This window comes from Liolophura sinensis, chromosome 2 (assembly GCF_032854445.1).
Source record: "Liolophura sinensis isolate JHLJ2023 chromosome 2, CUHK_Ljap_v2, whole genome shotgun sequence".
NCBI classification, from domain to species: domain Eukaryota; kingdom Metazoa; phylum Mollusca; class Polyplacophora; order Chitonida; family Chitonidae; genus Liolophura; species Liolophura sinensis.
The window spans coordinates 14,744,177-14,765,933 of NC_088296.1; the positions used below are offsets into that span (position 1 = coordinate 14,744,177).

At 37.6% G+C, this 21,757-nt stretch overlaps 1 protein-coding gene across 1 annotated transcript; it reads left to right on the plus strand.

Moving 5' to 3' along the window:
- Positions 1 to 16,356: 16,356 nt before the first annotated feature.
- On the plus strand, positions 16,357 to 21,479 carry LOC135462511 (uncharacterized). The gene is made up of 7 exons (XM_064739737.1): positions 16,357 to 16,543; positions 17,482 to 17,634; positions 18,099 to 18,270; positions 18,892 to 18,960; positions 19,305 to 19,421; positions 20,753 to 20,812; positions 21,407 to 21,479. The coding sequence occupies exons 1-7, from the start codon at positions 16,357 to 16,359 to the stop codon at positions 21,477 to 21,479; spliced, it is 831 nt and encodes a 276-aa protein (XP_064595807.1).
- Positions 21,480 to 21,757: the final 278 nt, after the last annotated feature.

Below are 21,757 nucleotides of genomic sequence, written 5' to 3' on the forward strand. Positions count from 1 at the left end.
GTACAAAGGCGATCAGGTTTAAGCACCGATATAGCGGCATCACGTATATTTACATATTTGTCGTACATCTTCGTTGTAACATTCCACATGCACCACTTATGCTACATATGTACATGTTAAATGACACTCAAGAAAGATTAGCAATGACCTGGTTTGCATCGTAAACTAAACTTGAGTAAACATCACGTCATGAATAGTTGGGGTTTAACCTCGTACTTAGCAATTTTTGCAGTCATTGCGTTGTTGATGCGTTGTTGTGTTTTGAACATCAGTGATAAGCGAATGTCTTCCACTGACGTATCCCTCACTTAACTTGTACATTTCGTGCAGCTAAATAATATATCGTTACAACATTTCATCTGCGATTTAGCTGTGCGTGAAAGCTCTCGTCATTTAGCGTATAAGGTACATAGATAATGGGGCATGTGAAACTAACGGATAACCTCGAACCGGTTTAATATGGGGCTGGATTCACCGCTGCTATTGGGTGTATACGCTCAGTTAGTATGACCATGTACGTTCATGTGTGTACAGATAAGAATATTCGTGCCTTACCGCCGTGAGGTAGTGGTAAGATATCTATCATTTAAACCGAGTGGCTATGACAGAGACTGGGGTCTCAACGTTTTAGGCCTGCACGCAAGCACGGTAACGCATGTAGAGATAACAGGTCAGGGAATTAGATTGTGGCAAATTTGTACAAGTACGACGACAAAAAAAAAAAAGTTAAAAAAAAAGGACCTCGTGCTGTTTATATATGTTCACGCACATTTTATTATCTTTACAGGTTTTCCGCTTGTGACAGTAAATTGTGACGTGGGACGGAGCACACCCTCTTCTGAGTTGGACGGATATTCGAGGAAGATAGCGGGATTACTCCACCCTTACAAACCAACGCATGTTTGATTTTCGCCTGCCTGACACGTTCGACCTGGAGTCAAAGGTCGAAGGACGCCACTGCTAGTGTTTCAGCGACAGAAGCTCCATACGCGCTTTAACTAAACAGTTTACATGCCACTGATGTGTCCGGCAGTATATGGAATTTACACCGAGCCTCCGCGGGAAAACAAACCGTAATTACCCACGCCACCTTCTGGATTTCTCGTGATATCTCGAGTCTATCAAATTAAACGGGATTTACCTGTGGTATCACCTGAAGATGTCAGCACCTTTCCCAATAGGTAAGTGGCTTTGCTGTAGGAGAATTTAGTACACAAATCTGTGAATATTTAATGGCACACATTCAGCTTTTAAAATTGTCTTAATTATTCCCTGCCTATGTTGTGTATTAATTTGGCACACTGATATAGCAAACTGTTCTATGTCAATGCTGGATATCACATATACGGAGCACTTCATTAGGAAATGTACTGTATAGGCAAAAGGTAAAACTTTCGTCTAATTGCTGTTTTTTTTTTTTTTTTGGTTGTTTTTTTTTTTGTTTCTCATGCGGACGATATCTCGGTGAAAAGGGCGTTGCACGTGACATCATTAGCTTCACAGAACAATATAGCCAGTCCGCCATATTGAAGTCCTGTTTACATGGGCTAGTATAACCGCTGTACCCCAATATGCTGCCAGAGGAAGGTCATGCAACCTTTCTGTAATCTGTTCATGAGTAGTTTATGAGTAATTTTTCAAGTGCAGATTAATCTGCATTTAATTATTTTCTTTCCAGAATTTAGGTCAAGTATCCAAGATGGTTAAGTAAAAACAGGAAAGTGTGCAAACGTACTCAGACCTTCGCCTCCTTTCTCTGCTCTTGCCACCATGATTCGAAGATACTAGTTCTTTAATTTGACAGTCATATGCGTTTACAGTGATAATATCAAACCAGTGACAAGACAAAACGAGGGAATGTAGTTAACTTTTAATACCATTGTACGTAGGTTAGTGTCGGCGCGTGCGCATGTTTATTCATAAAGCTAATTGACAGATACATATATGTACAGCGTCAGGTCTGGTGTCGTCCATGCGGAGTTAATGTCAAGCAGCGCTATAAGTATGTCAGGAGTTATCATGCTAGCTTATTAGAATGAGGTGATCCAGGGGGAAAAAATGGAAAAAGGACGTTTATAGTGACGCGACTCTAAATGAAATATTTGTGATAATGATGAAAACTATTAAACAATGTCCCTTTTACAAGAATAAAATATTTCTTTCAATAAAAAGAAGTTTTACAACAGAGTAATTTGCTTACAAAACATCTGGTTCTACGGTGGTATGCTGGCGCTTTATCCCTAATTTTTTCGATTTAAATACAGGTAGTTCGTTTCAACACCTGTTTAGCGAATTGCAGCCATGTCTCCTTGTCTCTTTGCACTGGAAGCAGACGTCAAAAATGCGCATCTTAGAATCCACTGTTTAAAGTGTTGTTGATAAACCGAATCCGAAGAGAAGTAAATCCAGTTATTTTCTTGCACTGACAGTTTAAAATGGATTTTCATTTAACATATACCTAATATTAAACTTTTTCGTGTCTTCAGCAAACTCATTTTAAAAAAAACAGGCTTGCAATGGACTATCGCCTACTATATACAAACATTTTCTTAAATGTATTAATTTAGTAGTAGTTTTAAAACCTGACTCAATGCAAGTCAGCAAATGAAGTTTGTTATCACTTACAAAGGACATGCAAAGGTGCCATTCTTTTGTAACTGAGAACGACTTTAAAATTCCAATTACGTTGCACAATTTCCAGCTCCAATCACATGTTTTTAATACGAGCAATGCATGAACGGGTTAATTTAACTAATGCACCTGCTTGAATTATTTGACGATGGAGTCATGAGTACATATTTGCACAGAAATGAAGATTTTTTAATCCAACAATGCCGGTGCACTTTAAATTAGCAGGATAAACATAGTGTGGGGGTGATTGCAAACTCAAGCTACGCGTGACGAATGCAAAAGTAGGACGACAGATGCTTATTGGAAGTATTTTGTGATTCAGTGTTTTACATTTGCCTCTCCTAAAATAGTTTTATCTACCACATACGTTAGTACTGTAAGTAAAGGTACCCAGGGCCAGCTAACTTTCTCCGGCACTGTTACCATTCGAGATGACGTATCGCCCATCAAGCACAATGTAGGGCTACTTAGGGTGTAACATGCAACCATTATAGTGGTTATAAACAGAAAAATTCCCGCTAAAAATTCGGTTTTTTTACGTCTCTCTCGAGGTCTACACATTAAGTCAGTGAACCGGAAACTACGCACGATGGGCATATCTGTTCGTCATACGCAGAGGGTTAGGCAGAGAATAGCAATTAATAAATCCAGCAATCTAGCAGATCAGTTTTCATTGGATTTTTATCTTTTTTCACATTTTAACATTTACCTAAAGTGAGCAAAAACATAGCAAATCCAGTAAAATTACATGTATACCTGGAAACTCGCAACAGGTGATCGAGTTAATTATATTATAAAAGGCTGTATATTCTCCAAAGTCAAGTCATCCAAATCCATTTGTGTATACATCCTACAAGTGATAAACTTCAAAGTTCCTAGGATGAATTATAATTTAAGGAAAAAGAAGTTACCCCCCCCCCCCCAAAAAAAAAAAGAAAAAAAAGAGAAGATTGTGAATCAAAACTTAATTTCGCCAAACGGCTATTGTGCGGATGCTCATTACACGGTCTAACAAACAAAAATATCGATGTGTCGTCACAAGGTACGAGACATGCGTTGTCTTCAAAAGCATGTCACGATAAAGAGCAAAAAAAAAAAAACAACAACCCTACCCACTATATGAACAATATGGATAACACGCAGAGAGCCGCTGATCACATCTAAAAATACGACAGCACCCAAACCTAATCAGCAGCATTTCGACTTTTTTCTCGAACTACTGATCATTTGTAAGTCATTCACGTGTTATATTGGTAAATCAATCCAGAGATTTATGATCCCGAAGCATTCTTCTCTCACTGGTAAAACAGATTTATTGCGTTATTATTTTCTGAATGTATGCATGTCTTCCTAGTTTACTCTACTTCATATTTGGTTTCATTCTGGTTGGCTCATCCACGTGAAAGGGTCATTTAATTGTTGTGCTTTTTTTTTTGGTGCCGTTTGATTAGTTTCTTATCAGAGAAGCTAAAAGTATCATTTTAAGGCCCATATGTGCCGAAGGTACATTTTATATACCAAGCTTTAGGTGCTACACAATCATTCATGGCCATGTGTTATTGCATAAAGTATAACGGTACGAAGGTTAACAGACAGACGTAAAGCGCTAAAGCCCACGTGACCTATCTATATCTGTGTATCCTATATGACCATAAATTTTATCCATAGTTAACTCACCCATTTTTTCCTGATTCTGAGAGTTGAGAGTACTCTTCATTTTAGAAAGGTGTTTTGAAATTTGCTGGGAACATGGGATGACATTGGAAAATTGTAAGTTTTAGAACCAAAAATAATAGTCTGTGACATTTATTTGCATCAAAAAATTCACTTTTGTGAGCCAAATTTTAGGTGATTCAGGGTATGTATCAAACAATTTAAATGAAATTGAATGTGTATGATTTATAACATGCTAAAGGAGGTAAAAATTACTGAAGCTTTATGTATAGGCACTATGTTTGACTGCTGTGTTGTTGCTGTACCTGTTATTCATGAGCCTCTTCTAATTATGGCTGGTCGATTGAAAATATTTAAAATGCGCATGCATCGAATTTTGTGGCATTTTATCGTTTATTATTTTAGTAATATGACACTTTGCAATTCGAAGGTTTTAATTCTTATACAATCATGTACCTGAACGAAGGATCAAGATCGTGAGTCAATGCGTTTTTCATTCACATCATTGACTTTTACGGCCTATCACATAATATGTCGATCACCTGGACATGCTTAACTCTCCATTAACTTAACTTAACTCTGGGGAAAAATCTTTAGGATAAAGTCCTATTTCATGGAGAACTGATATTTACATTAAGCAGGGCGCATTCGAAGTCCATGTGTACGTGTACATGTATGCCTTCAGCTATTATCACGCACGTCATCCAAAACACATACCGCCGGTAGCCATGTCTTTATCAATAGCCCGCTTAAGCTAATGTCAGTCTGCAGCTCAACTTGAGTGAAAACGGTGTTAATTAGTTCTGCTGAAAACCAGCCATCCCAGTGGTTTTTTTTTTTATGTTTCAGTGTTAATCACTCTAGGTGTTTTTGTTGGAAGCGGCAATGTCTTGTTCTTGATTGTAGGGTAAAGATTTGAAGTGCGCATGCGTCCGAGCTTGGATATGGACATTGTTCATTTCACTTTCTTTGCCTCTGACGCATATTTTTCAGAATTTTTCTCCGCGCACAAATAGCAATTTAATTTTTTCTATTTTTACACATGATCAGAATCATATTTTATTCTACCAAAATGTATAAGTATAATAACGCTCTTAAATATCGCCCATAACACTCTGCATATTACATTTTACCTTGTCTTTATCATTTATTAGTGTCGTAATTTTTTATACGTTTTTTTTTTATTTTTTCCCTTGATCTATTAAGACAACCGCGTGTACTTATTAGATAATAATCCACCATAAGCCGTTCCCTAAATTCTCGTAATACTGCATTCAGCACGACATAGTATATTAATCCGTAATAGGCCCCCTATACACATGCGGTCACAAGAAAACGTGTAGTGCCTGGTGTTTTGGAGTTTAATTTATCTATGGCATCTAACATTTGACAATTCTCAAGGGTAGCTAACTGATGTCAATCAACGATCAACGATCATGTCGTGTATATTGAAATCACACTCCATTCCAAATGGATTATTTATATATATATATATATATATATATATATATATATATATATATATATATATATATATATATATATATATATATATATATATATATATATATAGATCATGCTTCATTGCTGCTGAAGCTGTGACGATTGTTAGCAACGTAGTACTCGTGTGCTACAAGAGAACAACGCTTGAACCTGATTTGTACGCTTACGTTTTAGAAATGACAATGGTGATCGTAAACCACATTTGCCTCGTACATTGTGCAAATGAACAATGTGCAGGTGAATAACTTTTCTTGCCTTCATTTTTACAAGAATTCTACATCATACAGGTAATGATTCGGCAGCTAAAAAGAACAACATTTTGAGACAATTGTATTTGCAAATCATTGCATCCTTGAGTCGAAAAGAACTAAGTAGCAGTCTACATTTATTTACTGCAAGTATTCGCCATTAGAGATGATTTGGGGTCGACTGTAAATATTTACAGTAGGGTTGACCTGATTGTAACTTCTAGTTGTAAGTTATAACTGTTGTAGCTGATAATCACATGGAGCAAGACAGTGATCTCTAATCATTGTGGTGATTTACAATCAACTTAGCCTTACAACCCTTACACGCGCTCCTCATGTGATGCCTCAAAAAAAAAAAGAAACAAAAAATAAGCGTCATTTGGCTGAAGTTATACAACTCATACTCCTTACAGCGCATGCGTCGTTCTCTACATTCGCATTAAATCGGTGCCACCATTAGGAAATCTTGAACAACGCCAAGGTCACATGCACACTCATCATGTAAAAAACGTGCGTCGTGCGGGCTTCAAACCAGTCTAGTGGTGGCAGAGATGTAAATCGAATGTGGAGAGCGACGCATGCGCTGTAAGGAATGTGTACATCAGCTCCACCATAAACCATGATGTGCAATCTTTACATAATGAGATTGCATGTGTAAAGGGCATTATAAGAAACAAAGATTTAGACGTATTTTTTTTTTTTTTTTTCACTTCCTGCTTCATCACCATGGCTCCAAAATGACCTTGTGACCTTTGTGGTTGCAGTGATATAAAGCAAACGCAGATAGTCGTGCCTGAGCATTAAGGAGCATGATCTAGTCCATGCTACGTATTTCTGTAGGGACACCATATAACCTTTTTCAGAATCACAAATGTACAAGTTGCTTGATGAATGTTTTCATCACAGATAAATGAGTGAGAAATCAAGGACACCCAGTCAATGCTCGAGCCATTCTGACGGTCGCACAGAATGACAATTAAGCATCACAGTCTACTAAATTCCGCTGGTAGTCATAATAATAATAATGAATTGATGAAATTCTTCATTGTAGATTTATGCCAGTGATTCGGTTGACAGATCTACGTAAAACACAAAAGGAAATCAACAATAACATTTTATAACGAATGATAAATTCACCCCGAACAGAGTAAAATGATGTGACAACGTAGCCCTTCTCACCATTGGTACCATCCGTCTAAGTATCTCAGATATTGCCAGGGGCTGTTTGTATATACTTACACACTCGCTACTTCTTAAAATACATTTATTTAAGAGAATAAAAAATAATGCAAAAAAGCAACAACTGACTACTGATCATCACATGGTTGCAAAAAAATCCTCCCTCACCCAATAGAGTATCTGTTAAAAAGATCGCTACCCTTTAAAAGTTGGACTAGAATGATGACACAGATATAGTAAAGCCATGAAACGATGTGTTATCTATTTTTATACGTGTAACTCTGAACCATACCTTCTATATAGCGAACGGATATCGTTTAACATTAGGAACGTTGTACTTGTAATGTTAGTCGCGACTGTATCTGTATGTTCGCGTGCATTCATCGCTCGCTCTGGTTAGAACAACGGCATGTACACATGAGTGGTATTTATCGGCTTGTATATATAGCAATGGCTCTGAATTTTGTTCCCGTTTTACACCAGGTCAGCGTCCTAATGCATTATAAAACGTATATCATTTGTCACACACTACATAATATTTCTTGATGCTCTTTGTTTCGCGATGTGTAATTCTCTGCCACTCAGAATACGTGTACAGTCTGTAGGGAATTCTCTAACCACAGAACCAGTCTGTTGGTCACACGACAGGTTTCTTTCAAACAGTCATTACCGTTACTTGGTCTCTCCATATTACAGAACATTACACAAGGAGTGCCAGGGAAATGTTAGGAGGGTGTGTACATGAGTACTTTCTTCCGTACAAAATGCATAATAAACACACACGTTCTTTATGTCAATAGCGACTATCTCTGTATTTCTGTATTTATTTATTTGGTCGGGTTATAAAACCGCACGAAATAATATACCGGTTATATGGCGTACTGAGGTATGGGGATGGAGGAAACCGGGCTGCACCTGCGTGGAGAAAACCGTTACCTTTCGGTAGTTATCTAATATACTACTTGCTTCAGTGTAGTATCTGATATTCAAAGAACGGAATGGGTGACCATAATTCTTTTAATTCAGTAGTCATTAAACTCACACAGTAATGGGTACATATTGACAATCAGATAACTTAATGTTGTGAACATGAGCTTTTATCTATATAAAAACGAGCCCACATGTCCATGAATAAATAAACCCTGTTTAAGTGTATACATCCATTGTCTAGGTAGCGCATAACCTACAGGTTACAACAGGTGGTTAGTTGACCTATCAAACAGGAGAGGGAGCGTCGTATTTGTTTTAGTGACCATGTATATTTTGACCCCTACATATCCTGGTTAATACGATCCTAAGGGCTTATCCCACTCCATGCAGGTATTCACTGCACTTTACCTTTATAATTAGTCGTCTACCTGGCGACCTCTGACCCAGGAGCCGGGCTGCTAGGCAAGGCAAAGACCCATTGTAGCCTCTGGGTTTGCTATTCAGTATCACTAAATGATGAATGTTACTTGGTAATTAAAATGCTTTGCTGGTTTTAAGAGGAATATCACACAGCCCTGTGGCTGCAAATGAGTCAGGGGATTATCTATAACGTAAACTAGCCCATTTTAAAATAAGATGACCGCAGGTATCGTAAGATCCGAGTTTTACGGTTTAAGGACTGTCTGTTTTTCATCGTAAACTGTTGTGCATTATTACCACATTATTGTAGTCTCTAAACACAACTAGTACTTAAGTGTAATAAAAAAAAACAAAGAAAAAAAAAACAAAATAGCCAAATCAACCACAATCAGCATAAATCAACTAAATAAAAAAAAACCCAAATAAATAAATCAAAGGAGAACAAAAAACAAAAAAAGGAAAGAAAAGGAACAAAATAAAATAAATAAATGAATGAAAAACAAATCACCAAATAGTTTATTGCGCGATGGATATACGAATCAGAGACTGGGCTGCTGTGTCAACGTTAAACACTGTGCTTCCATTAATGTGACTAGCAAATATAGTTAGTAATTTAGTTTACGTTATGTGGTGTCGTTTACATTGTGGTGTCGTTGATATGACTTTCCAGTGAGGCCGCACTATAACTATGACGACAATGACAGAGACCTGTGAAAATCCTCGAATATGAATACTTGTGGAATTAATATCCATGTCTTTCAACAAGGCAACTAGCCGTCGTTTCTCCGGAAATACACCGCTGTAGTGTTCGATTTGAAAACAAGTAAGAATAAAACGGCAAAGACAACACAGAAATGGAAAAAAAATGTCCTTTGAAACAGTGGAACTTTTTGTTTCGAAGCTTTTTCCAACGGAGTACACTGCTTTTAAAACATCGGATTCAAAGCGTGCTCTGTTGGAACCAGGTTGGTATCATTCACGTCCCCATATACATCACACCGGCACATTCTTCTTAAACAAAGTAGTTTTCAAAGTTCGTTCGATCAGTTCTAAGATTACTTGCATATGCATTGTTAACGCTCAAGTCTCCCAATCTCTGTGTGCGAAACAACATATCCTGGGGCCTCCGTGGCTCAGTCGGTTAGCGCGCTAGCGCAGAGCAATGACCCAGGAGTCTCTTACCAATGCGGTCGTTGTGAGTTCAGTTCAAGCTCATGCTGGCTTCCTCTATTCTACGGCGTAAAATACCAATCAAATAAATAAATAAATCAACACATCCGTATGTGATGTCACTGGTCATAATATAATCCCAAACGGCCCCCGTGGAATGTACCCTTACAAATTACAAAGCACTTTACCCTGTTACAAAATATCTAAAACAGGAAATCAAACTTCTCTCCTTATCCACGTTTAATGACGATTTATTAAAATTCTTTTCACGATAGTGTTTTATTCGCCCTTAACACATGATAGCTCTACTAACGATACTGCATATGGTCATGACACTCTTAAGAAACGCGAGAAATCCGCAATCGTGGAAATCTGCAAGCCCTGGTAGCAGACGTGTATCAGCCATAATCTTTAAGTGCAAAACACGAATGTTTGGACACGATGTCCAGTTTAAGTGAATAGTAGCACTTTACAGCCTAATCTTGACTGATCGTTTGGTCGTCGTGTATAAGTGTTGAGTCGGTCCATGTGTGTGTGTGTGATTTATATATATATATATATATATATATATATATATATATATATATATATATATATATATATATATATATATATATATATATATATATATATATATATATATTTTTATATATATATATGTGTGTGTATGTGTGTGTGATTTATATATATATATGTGTGATTTTTATGATTCTTATTTGCAAAGTATTGTATTAGAGTCTCAACTCAGCCATGCTTATATTTGTATGATTCGTCCCATACAAGCATTATTGTGACTTCCTTTGTAAAGACGAAGACCCAAAAAAAACCAAAAAAAAAACCCGTCATCTCATTCAGTATTAATAAGTTTGTCTTGAATAGGCTTACACTTTTGGGAAATTCAATGCATGCAAGTTATATGTTATTATTTATATGTATTACGCTATCAACTACATTGAGGAGTTGTTTCATAAAGTTACAAATTTACTTTGTCGTTCGTAAGTTGGACGGACAGTGACTTTAATAAGACATAGCTTCGCTGGTAATTAGCGCACTAGAAAACGCCCCAGGGGGTGTTGTCGTATACGTATTACGAGCAATACCTTACCTATATGCCATGGGTTCTAGTAGTGTCAGGAAAACAATAGACACCTGTGTTCTAGGGGTATAATGTGACCAAGATCATTTTAGATGTACGCTCTCTCCTCACTCCACTCCTTACATTGTTGTATTGTAATGCTGAGTTAGTGCTTACTTTGCACGTGTCTCATTCAGTACCATTTAAATTTAAGTCTACTTGACACGTTCGCATATCGTACTTAAAACAAAGGAAGCTTAAAAAAATGTAACTGTTGTTAATCCATTAACAAAAATAGACAACGTAGCAACGGTAACATTAACATTTCACGTAGCATTTCATATAAAGACATATTAGAAAGTAACTCGAATGAAGGCTAATTATTAGCTATTATTACAGCTATACACCTGTATCATAAATGACTACAAAATACATTTTGTGTAAGTGTGTTTTATATACTTAACTTCGGCGTCATACAAAAGCATTATTACTGCCATTTTCTTTGGCTTTGAAATGGACGATTTCTGACTCACCACATATATGTAGATGCAGGGCAAGAAAAGGTCATTACTAACGTACATATAGCCTAAACCACAGCAATGATATTTTTTGCTCTGTGCGAGGATCTGTGATTCGGCCTCCCTCACGTATCCTTTACATCTAACCCATAATGCATTTCGTCTGCAGACATTGACTTAATGAGAGAAGGAACCATAACACAGCATTGACATTAACAATGGCGTAATTCATTTTAAGTGTAAATCTCATGTCAGCGTTATACGTGGATACTATTTACAAATCAACACATACGTCATCAATTGCTTTCCGTATTTTTGACTATAGAATGAGATCACTACATTTTATTGTATGTTTAGGCCTACCTATTGTGACCTGACGCAAACGTGTGCCATGGGGATGTCGTTGTTGTAAATTTCCTTTCGTCTGTTTTGCAATCCGCTTTTACACAAGCAAACAGGGACATATGTGTATCAGTCTCTTTTAATGAGGAACAGCACATCCTTGATTACTGATACTTTATTTCCAATAAAATTTCGCCATTTAAACATCTAAATGTATGAATGAACACAGGCATCGCCAAGCAGGACACGTGTGATACATGGTCCATATTTCGTCACGTATCAGCTTTAACACGACACAGGTGTGAAGTCTTGCCTTGTCCCCGCCCTCAGACATGAGACCGCACAAAACAACATGCGAAGACCTCAATAATACACTATAATAATGACTTCCAGTAACCTGAAACGCTAAAATATACACAATGTATACATTTTCATATAGAAAAAGATTCTAGCACAGCAACAGCAATCTATTAATACTCAAATGTCCCAGAGAGGCAAGTTAATGAATAATTTTAAAGATTAACGGTAATATTGCAAAAATACCATTAAATAGCGGTCTTGAATATATATATATATATATATATATATATATATATATATATATATATATATATATATATATATATATATACATCAAGTGTAAATAAAGTGTCTATTGGAGAAAATACATTCTCAGCAGTGATACTGTATACTGTTAGTACACGGCACGGTCCCGTTGGACGGCGTAATGGAAAACCTGTGTAGGTGTATCGGTTATCTTGTAATATCTTTTTATGTCGTTATGCATGGGTAAACTTATATGAATAAACTAAGCTTTACACATGCAAATTTCAGCGTTGACAAAATCACTGTATCGCAAAATATAACAAAGCTTATCAAACGGAGAACATAGAGGGGGTACTTACATATAAGTTCTGCAGAAGAAACACATTTGTTCAGAGGGCACTTAGAGCTTTTCATATAAAAGGGGAATATAAAAGCACTACGATGTACTTCTAACTTAGTGCTGATCCATTTATATAAATGGTGACGCATTTTTGTTCACGCGAGTAATTAAGAAAGAAATAAAGTGGCAAAGTAACTGATAAGCCTGTTAAAAGATCGGAGGACAATTTTTGAGCATGTCCATGTAATAGAATAAAGGGTATGATATATTGCAAAATCAAAATCTGTCCTCAAGTATTATACGTGCGTTGATGTAACTAAACCCGACGGTGCATCTAATTTCAACTGCCACAGGCCACTTGTGTGACTCAGTATGTGTACATAAGTACATTACACTAAGTTTGCTTAGCTTCAGTTGCATTTTACCAGTATTGCGGATGTTCGATATATATATATATATATATATATATATATATATATATATATATATATATATATATATATATATATATATACCATTTTGTCAACGCAACAAAAGCTATTTGTTATATACTTTTATGCAAAGGTGCTTCATCCGTAGAGGTAAATTGTCTGTGTAGGGGTACACAATAGATATCTGGATACATGCAGGTATTCTTTGTTTTGGACGGTCTAGGCGTATTGGTCTCATATTTTTTTTGCGTAACTGTTTTGGAGATGTGATAAAGCGAAATGCAACAACAACGCACTGATTTATTTCGTGTACTAGACTACTTTCGATTATTTTACGTTTTTTCTGTGTTTTGGAGGCTACAGTCGTCTATTTTGTCGCTGGAAAGACAAAGTAACAGAGGTGCTATAAAAATTCATACTTTTGGCATTTACGATAGATCCCTTATAACACAGATGTATATGTCTTATGATTTATGATTTATGCTACATATACATGCAGATGCCTGCAAAGATATCAGCGTAGTTATGATCGCATGCTGGTTTAAAAGAAGAAAAAAAAACGATCAGATTTTTTTTCTTGGGATTCACAGATCTACTATTTGTACTGTACTCTTTGACCTCGATCCAATTTTTAAGCTGCCAAACAAACGGGTTGGCACACAATCGAATGAGCACTTTGTAAATGTATTAAATTGGTCATTTTTGACAGTCAGCCCACAAGGAGAGATCAACACAGAAAGAATATTCCCAAATTACAAAGTTAGCTGTCACGTGATTTGGTGCCCTGCATGATGAAAACTGCTATATCAATCGGTAGGCCTGTATCCAGTTAAGTCCCGTTCATAGGATACGAATTGTAGTACCAATTTATAGCGTTCGATTTGCAGTGTTCCACAAAATTTGCATGTAAAATAGTCGCATGCGACTTGTCTTGGATATAGGGTTTTTCTCGTTTAGTCCCGTTGCTAAGGCCTGGCGTTCTTGTCAGCACGTTTGTCATGATGAGTTGTTGACTGTAATTTCCATGATGTGTAATTTAATAGTAGATCTTGCCAGGGATAGTAAGCAATACATTGCTCGGTTTCAGTGAGCGGTACACCAGGCTGCTTTCTCTCCACATTACACTTGTTTTGTTTTACTTATGTGATACTCAATCTATAGATTTATGGTAAAGTTGTCGTTATTTGTAGGGAGTTTTAATTTCGAGTCAAAATCTTTTGTGAGAGTGTGGAACAGCAAACTATATTTTATGTGCACGTGTGCATGAATATAATATTAACCATAGTGAGGTATTTTCCATGCGATAAACAGCTCTGTTTACGTGTGGGGCATCTAGTGAGCTGACCTATCGGTCGGTCAATTTTTATGACATCTCATTTCTTCACCCGAGTAAGACAGTCGCATCTTGACATTTTATTATTTAACACGTGTTGTTCGTTTAACCAGGGACCTTGATGTAAGACGACATCGACGTGCTTGGGAATATTGCAGCAGCTGCGAGTTTGCAGTTGCTTTTGTCCTATATACATCGTATATCAGTATACAAAACCAGTTGGATGCATATGTATAAATTTGTGATGCATTTAAAGGCGTACGGCGTAGAGGGTAAAGCGAGAGTAGCGACGATTTTGTGATAGCTGGCAAATGATCACACGTAACCGGTGAAATTATTTATAGGACGGGACTGGTCTAGAATTAGGAAAAAACACTGTGCTGTGATCAGATTTTACGTGGAGTAACGTTAAAACAGTGGATGGGGACTAGACCTCTCGGAAATGCTTTGCCCACCGGTATAACTTTGTTTTATGCGGGAATGCAATATCATTACTCATGCACATAGACAAATAGCATGCGCAGTAGAGGATGATAGGCTCTCGTAAACACACCATGTGTATTTTCGCAAAAATAGCTCTACATAAAAAGAACACTTTGCAAAAGAAAGTTGAGATTGCAAATGTTATGCGTTTTATTATTTTGTTGTCTGAGTGCTCACATGTAATTGCAGGTACGCTGTGGTGAGGTCACGGATCTGGGAAAACGTTAATTCTCTGCAGTTTAAAAACCACATTTCCTGGCCGAAAACTAATTTCCGTGCGTAATGAGATATCATATGCATTATATCCATTTCCTGTGAATATTAAATAGCCTGTGCTAGTCATCACACAGGCATGGAAAATCACAAAAGCACGGATACTTCTTTATTTACTTCATTGACACCGTTAAAATTATGACTTATGAAAAACTGATATCCCAGTGGGATGATACGACACCAAGCGGCGATGTTCGCATGATTGATTAACATTTCACGCATTATACGGCAATTTGCTAAGTTTTTTTTTTATCTATCTTTTCCCACCGCTTTATATTTTGATTTTTGCCCCTCAGCATCCAGTAAAACTTTGGATTAACTGCAGAATTATTATTCATTGCGGACCTCCGGAAGCACAGCCGATATGATCCATCTCTACGCAGGTGGCGGATTATCAGGAAAAGTAGTAAATTGTGGAAGACTGCGTATATTATGTATAGAAAAGATAGAAAACAAAGATATGAGATAAACATGACAGATACATGACAAATGTGATCAATTATGATTTTCTGACACCAATTTGACTTTATTTTTAAGGATCACAGATGTCTTTCTAATTAGTCATGCATGCAATAAAATATGACTGTTCATTCCCACTGAGTTACCCTCATATGCGGCGCATATTTATATATTTATATATTTATTGCATCGCTTTCTGATGTCTATCCTGATGTTTCATCTCTGTTCCATACAGACCTTTCAAAAGTGAGCAATTTGAGTGGTTTTAAGTGATAACCATGGAAACAATTGGTCGGGTAGAGGGTAAAAATATCACGAGACTTAATAAAACTAAGTGTCAACCGATACAGACAGGATTCAGTAGTGTGGTTAAGAGAATAAATGAGAATTATAAATCAGTATTTTCACCCTAACCCTGCCCAGCGCTCAGATCACTCCCGACATGCACACTTCATAGGAAACAGAGTATACCTCTTTAATATCAATATAAAGGACTGTTTATTTATTTTTTTGATTAGTGTTTTACGCCGTTTACAAGAATATTTCACTTATACGACGGCGGCCAGCATTATGGTGGGAGGAAACCTAGCGCAGCGCGGAAGAAATCCATGACCATCCTAAGGGTTCTGGCATCTACCCACGTACGGCCGGGGAGTATAAAAGACTAGAACAAACTGATTAAATTCAGAACAACGACAACGACGTCGTAGCTGGCAAATGATCACGTGTGATTTCTTAAATCCGGCGTCTGGTCAGTTTTCCTCCCATGTTAAATTATTATTGTCCCAATTGTTTGGACGTATGGAGCTACAACAGCACTCTGGCAACTTCTGTAGACGTATGGAGCTACAAAGGCACTTTTGCACTCGTGTGAGATATGGAGCTACAACGCCATTCTGGCACCTGTGTGGACGTATGCAGCTACAAAGGCACTTTTGCACTCGTGTGGACGTATGGAGCTACAATGGCACTGGCATTTTGTGTGAACGTATGGAGCTACAAAGGCACTTTTGCACTCGTGTGGACATATGGAGCTACAACGGCACTCTGGCATTTTGTGTGAACGTATGGAGCTACAAAGGCACTTTTGCACTCGTGTGGACGTATGGAGCCACAACGGCACTCTGGCATTTTGTGTGAACGTATGGAGCTATAAAGGCACCTTTGCACTCGTGTGGACGTATGGAGCTACAACGGCACTCTGGCATTTTGTGTGAACGTATGGAGCTACAACGGCACTCTGACAACATATGAAACTCTCGCGAGCTTTACCCGCTAGGAACCTGTCATGTCTTACAAATGTAGCATTGCTTCTCAGTATTTAGCATTGCTTCTGACAATTTAGCATTGCTTCACAGTATTCAGCATCGCTTTTCAGTATTCAGCATTGCTTCTGACAACTGAACAATGCTTCTGACTATTAAGCATTGCTAATGACTACAACGCATTTAGCATTGATTGTGACTGTTACTGTCTTTTGTGTGTGTGTTTGCACGACGCTGTAGCTGAACTGAATGCCAAAGGATCTGAATGTTTTGCGAAAACTCCTAAATGTGGGCACCAAACATGACATCCGATCGACCCACCTCCACACTGTGCCTTTTCCCTTAGTCACCAAGCTTGACTAGGAGAAATATATCGGGTTTGCTCCTATCGTGCTTAAGCACGGCTCTTCGCCGCTTTGACCGAGGCGAGGCGTTAAACTAGAAAGCTGGCTCAATATTACCGAAAACAAAAATTCACTCTTAGCGGCTTATGGATGGCTGAGTGTCACATTGTAATTTCTCCTTCCCCCACCCCACCTAATCAAATATATAGGTGTTAGCCAATAATCACACTCATAAGCTTATGGGAGGTTCTCGAATCGAGTGTTCTTGGGTTCGCTTAGTTGTTTGCTTTTGTGTATTCTTATCTGTCTTGTTTCAGCGTGCCCGGCGCTGAGAACGAATGCTGACATTGTTTCACGGACCCAGAGGGCAGTGACTTACAGATGTTCCCGAACAGTCGAGGTCTTGGAAGGGAGTAAGACGCTGTTTTGCACAAACGGAACTTGGAGCGGTCCTCCGCCAACATGTAAAGGTAAAGCACGGCGAAATCTTCCAGTGATTGTCACATTCGTTAACTTATTTTAGAAAAGAATGCAAACTTTTCATATCACATTTATATACACTAACGTGGAGAATTCCCTTAAACGCAAAACAAGTATGAGACTATAGATACTTGTCATCTAATTCCGTTTTACCATAAGGTTTACAGAAATCCGAATGCTAATAGAAAAGGAAAGTGTAGACATATGTCGCAAAGTATAGTGCGCCTAACGATAAATTTGCTTCAGTTATGATTAGTTTACACATGCATGCAAATCAGTGGAAACGTAACGTGCATAATACATGCAGGCGATAGTACAAGACTTCAATCGTTTCAATAAACGCGTTGGTCATTACAAATTTAACCGGCCAAAGTTTAAAATCTTTTTGGGGTGCGTTATATTAATGAAATGTCATCGTTTTCAAATTCTGTATTCACGGTTTACGCTGTTCCAGATATCGGAGGACTCTCAGAAAGGGACATCACTATTATATTCGGCATCGTAGGTGGCGCTGCGGGTCTGGCGGCCATCGGGATATTCATCGGGCTTCTTTTTATGGCGTGCTACAGGAAAGACCGGGCTAATCGATACAAAAGCGATATCATGGCAATGAACATCAGGAACGGGTAGGTTTTGTACATGGAAACATAGTTATTTGTTTATCCGACAGCTGTTTAAAGCCATGTGATAAATGGTTTATATTTGCATAATTGAATACATATAGAGTACTTACTGCTTTGATTGACCGATCGTTGTATAATTAGGAGAATTTTCCTGACTTTCCCATTTCCCCAATGAGAGTTAGGTTTATGGATGTTGGAAACCGGACATACCCCAGGGGGAAAGCACGCGGGAATCGCCATGCACGTGGGAATCTCTACGCACGTGGGAGCCTCACTTTATGTACTTTGTGCAATTTATGTTGGCTTTTGTGTGTTGGCTGGTTGTAATTAAAGTTTTCAAATGATAATAACAACAGCCGAACCGAAGGCGCTACCAGCTTGTGCTTGTTTTGGTCTCTATTAATTAATTAATTCATTTATTTATTTATTTGTACTGCGATTAGTTAACTTCACTGTTGGAACACACATCAATTACAGTTATTATTAATTGAAATTTAAAATGCCGGTGACAGAATTAAGCATAGCCTATCTTAAGTTTTAAGTTTTAATCCCCTTGATCATTTTAATACGTGGTCTCTTTGCTGATAGCCTTTCAAAATGGTTGTCTTTTTTTTATCTGTCCAGGGGAGCCGGTTTAGACGAGGACATATACTACCCGCCAGGTTACGCAAACCCTGGATTTGGATACGATAGGTAAGACTAGCATTCACAACGCTGTATTTGCAAAGCTGTTTTCGTCTCCAAAATTTTCTTCCGTCATGCACCACAATTAGCAATTTCTGGGGATTCAATTGGTCGTTGGTTTCCGTATAATAGATATTGTCACCCTTTTTTAAATGTGAATTGTGTGCGCAGGTCCATTTTGTTGCCATCCAGTCAAGTTCGAGAACTAGCATTTGCTAGCAAAAGACCATACTTAGGGCATGTATGTATAATATATTCGGAACAACTGCAGAGTATCACTCTATATATTCGTTCAAGTTGATTTGTCAAATCGATGAAAACCTGCTCAGTATTCCTATATTTTCCTTTCACAGAAATATACAACCAGAATTAGGCCTACAACCTGTTCCAGACATGCGTCATGCCATAATTTACGACCCGGAAACGATGTCAAAACGGGAAATCTCGTGGCAATATCGTCTAGATGGCTCGTAAGTGTTACCATGCGAACATGTGCCGTCTTGGCAACCTGTTCCTCGAAAGTTTCTCACGACTTCATCGCGATGGGTTACATATGCACGATCAGATTAGCGATCACAAGGTGGGCACACATAATTTGAATAATAATTGGGAAATTACTAACAAATTTCACGCCCTTGATAACTGAAGACTATAGTTTAAAAATGGCACCTGGCGAAAGTGAATGGATATCAAGTTGTCCTCATTTGTTCTTTACTTAAAGGCAAAAACCACTCTGAAAAGAAGTATATATCAGATGAAAGACCATTAAAAATGCCCAGAAAGGAGAATGCATTTTTTTAAAGAACTTTTTGAACCGAGTAAAATAATGTTGCGAGGTCAGATTCCACGGTGGCCTGTTCTAACCCGCAAGGTATCACTTACGTCACATCTATATTTTTTGCCTTAACTGATTCGTTTAAAGGTCAGTCAGCAAATGTATTCAGAGGTCTATACGTATAATCATATTGCATGATGAAATATTACAAAAGCCTTTTGTGACGTCATTAACCCCCCTGTGATCAAAAAGGCCACCACAGCATATAGCATTCAAATGCCTTTTACTAGGTTAAACAAATTATAAAAAAATCAAATCCAACTATTTTTTGGACAGTTTTTATGGGTCTATCATCAGAGACACATTTCATTTTAGCGTTTTCTTTGTCATTAATAAGTGATTTTAGTTGTTTGATTTTGTGAATCTTCTATTATCTTTTCCATGAAGTATATTTAAAATATCAGATGAAAAACGTGATGCAAGGTTTGTTCGTTTCCTTACAGAAAAATCTTAAAACTATTGGTATCAAAAGAAGTATTCCTTCATCTAAAAGAACATTTGTTATGCGATCTGTTTGCGTAGCTTATTACGTCTCATCAGTCAAAGTAGAAACATTTTTAAGGCGATTCGAAATGAAATACAGGTTTTCTTTAAAATGCGTGATTTGCGTGAGTTGAAATGGGTTTAGACATCATCGACCGGTTGCTCTAACGTGCATTAGCTAACTTACAAAATTAAAAGTTTATATTTATATTAGAGTTAAATCTGGTAATTATTCCTAAATACTTTTGAACTACCAGGCCTAAGCATCTACATGTAATAGCCACACAAATGGTACATCTTGATATGTTAGATATTGAATAGAATAGATATTGAATATTGTATCATTGATTCTCACAGACAGATGAGCATTCCACGACTACCGGGTCTAAGCATCTACATGTAATAGCCACACAAACGGTACATCTTGATATGTTAGATATTGAACAGAATAGATATTGAATATTGTACCATTGATTCTCACAGACAGATGAGCATTCCACGACCTGTTATAGGACGGGCGGCTATATATTCTAGAGGAGAAAGGTAAATGGCGGCAGGATTTTTTTTTACGTAAATGTGGCGTACATAATCGTTAATGGGTAATTAATCAACTGATTATTATGCAAAATTTCGATTTTGTCATTTTTATCGGAATTATTACCGTTGATAACCTCGAGACAAATATTTTTTTTTGTTTGGCATATTTAATGATCCAAACTTTCTTTTACCTTACTTGGTTATATATTTAAACACTCGACGGTGTCCCCCTGACTCATAAACGGCTTTGCTTTCGGCGGTATGTGAGGTACATGCCGAAGGTCGGTGGTTTTCCCTAGGCTTTCCTTTACACAATCCTGACCGTCCGGTTTAATTGATTCGTTTATGTATTTATTTGATTGTTGTTTTACGCCGTACTCAAAAATATTTTACCGGGAAACCCGGAAGAGCCCGTAGGAAACCCACCCGGCCATCCTCAGAGGCCAGCATGACCTAGTCTTGAACTCCCATGTCAATATATAAGTGAAAGTATTCTTGAGACTGCTATAAACAAATAATAAATAGATTTATTTTCTTGCATGATTGAACACTGTCATATTCTCGTTTTGTCTAAGCTGTTCAATGTTTTTTCGCCCACAGCAGTACGGATTGGGAATACGGATCGCATCCAGATGCTGATCAATCAAGGGAGACTACTCAGTTCACCATGTGACCCTTCCCGTGATTAGTTTTCACGCAGTCTAGTCGGATGTGCGTTTGGGACAGATCGAGTCGATAGTGGATCACTGATTTGTTTTTATTTTGTACCAGCCATCATCATCAGTTGTCACTAGACGACACAGGCAGTTGACTGTTGTTAGTCGGAGTCCTTTGCGGACATATCAAGTCACTTGTCTGTGTTTTTGTGTTTTTTCTAATGTCATCAGAGACTTGCCATCATCATCTCTTGCCAGAATATGACCAAGGCACCGGTCTGTTTCGTCGTTTAAT

Excerpts from the sequence above, each read along its gene's own strand:
- LOC135462511 (XM_064739737.1), top strand. The coding sequence starts at position 16,357 with ATGGAGCTACAACAGCACTCTGGCAACTTCTGTAGACGTATGGAGCTA. Across the intron at positions 16,544-17,481 it reads CACTGGCATTTTGTGTGAAC|CGTGCCCGGCGCTGAGAACG; the intron begins GTATGGAGCTAC and ends GTCTTGTTTCAG. Across the intron at positions 20,813-21,406 it reads ATATATTCTAGAGGAGAAAG|CAGTACGGATTGGGAATACG; the intron begins GTAAATGGCGGC and ends TTTCGCCCACAG.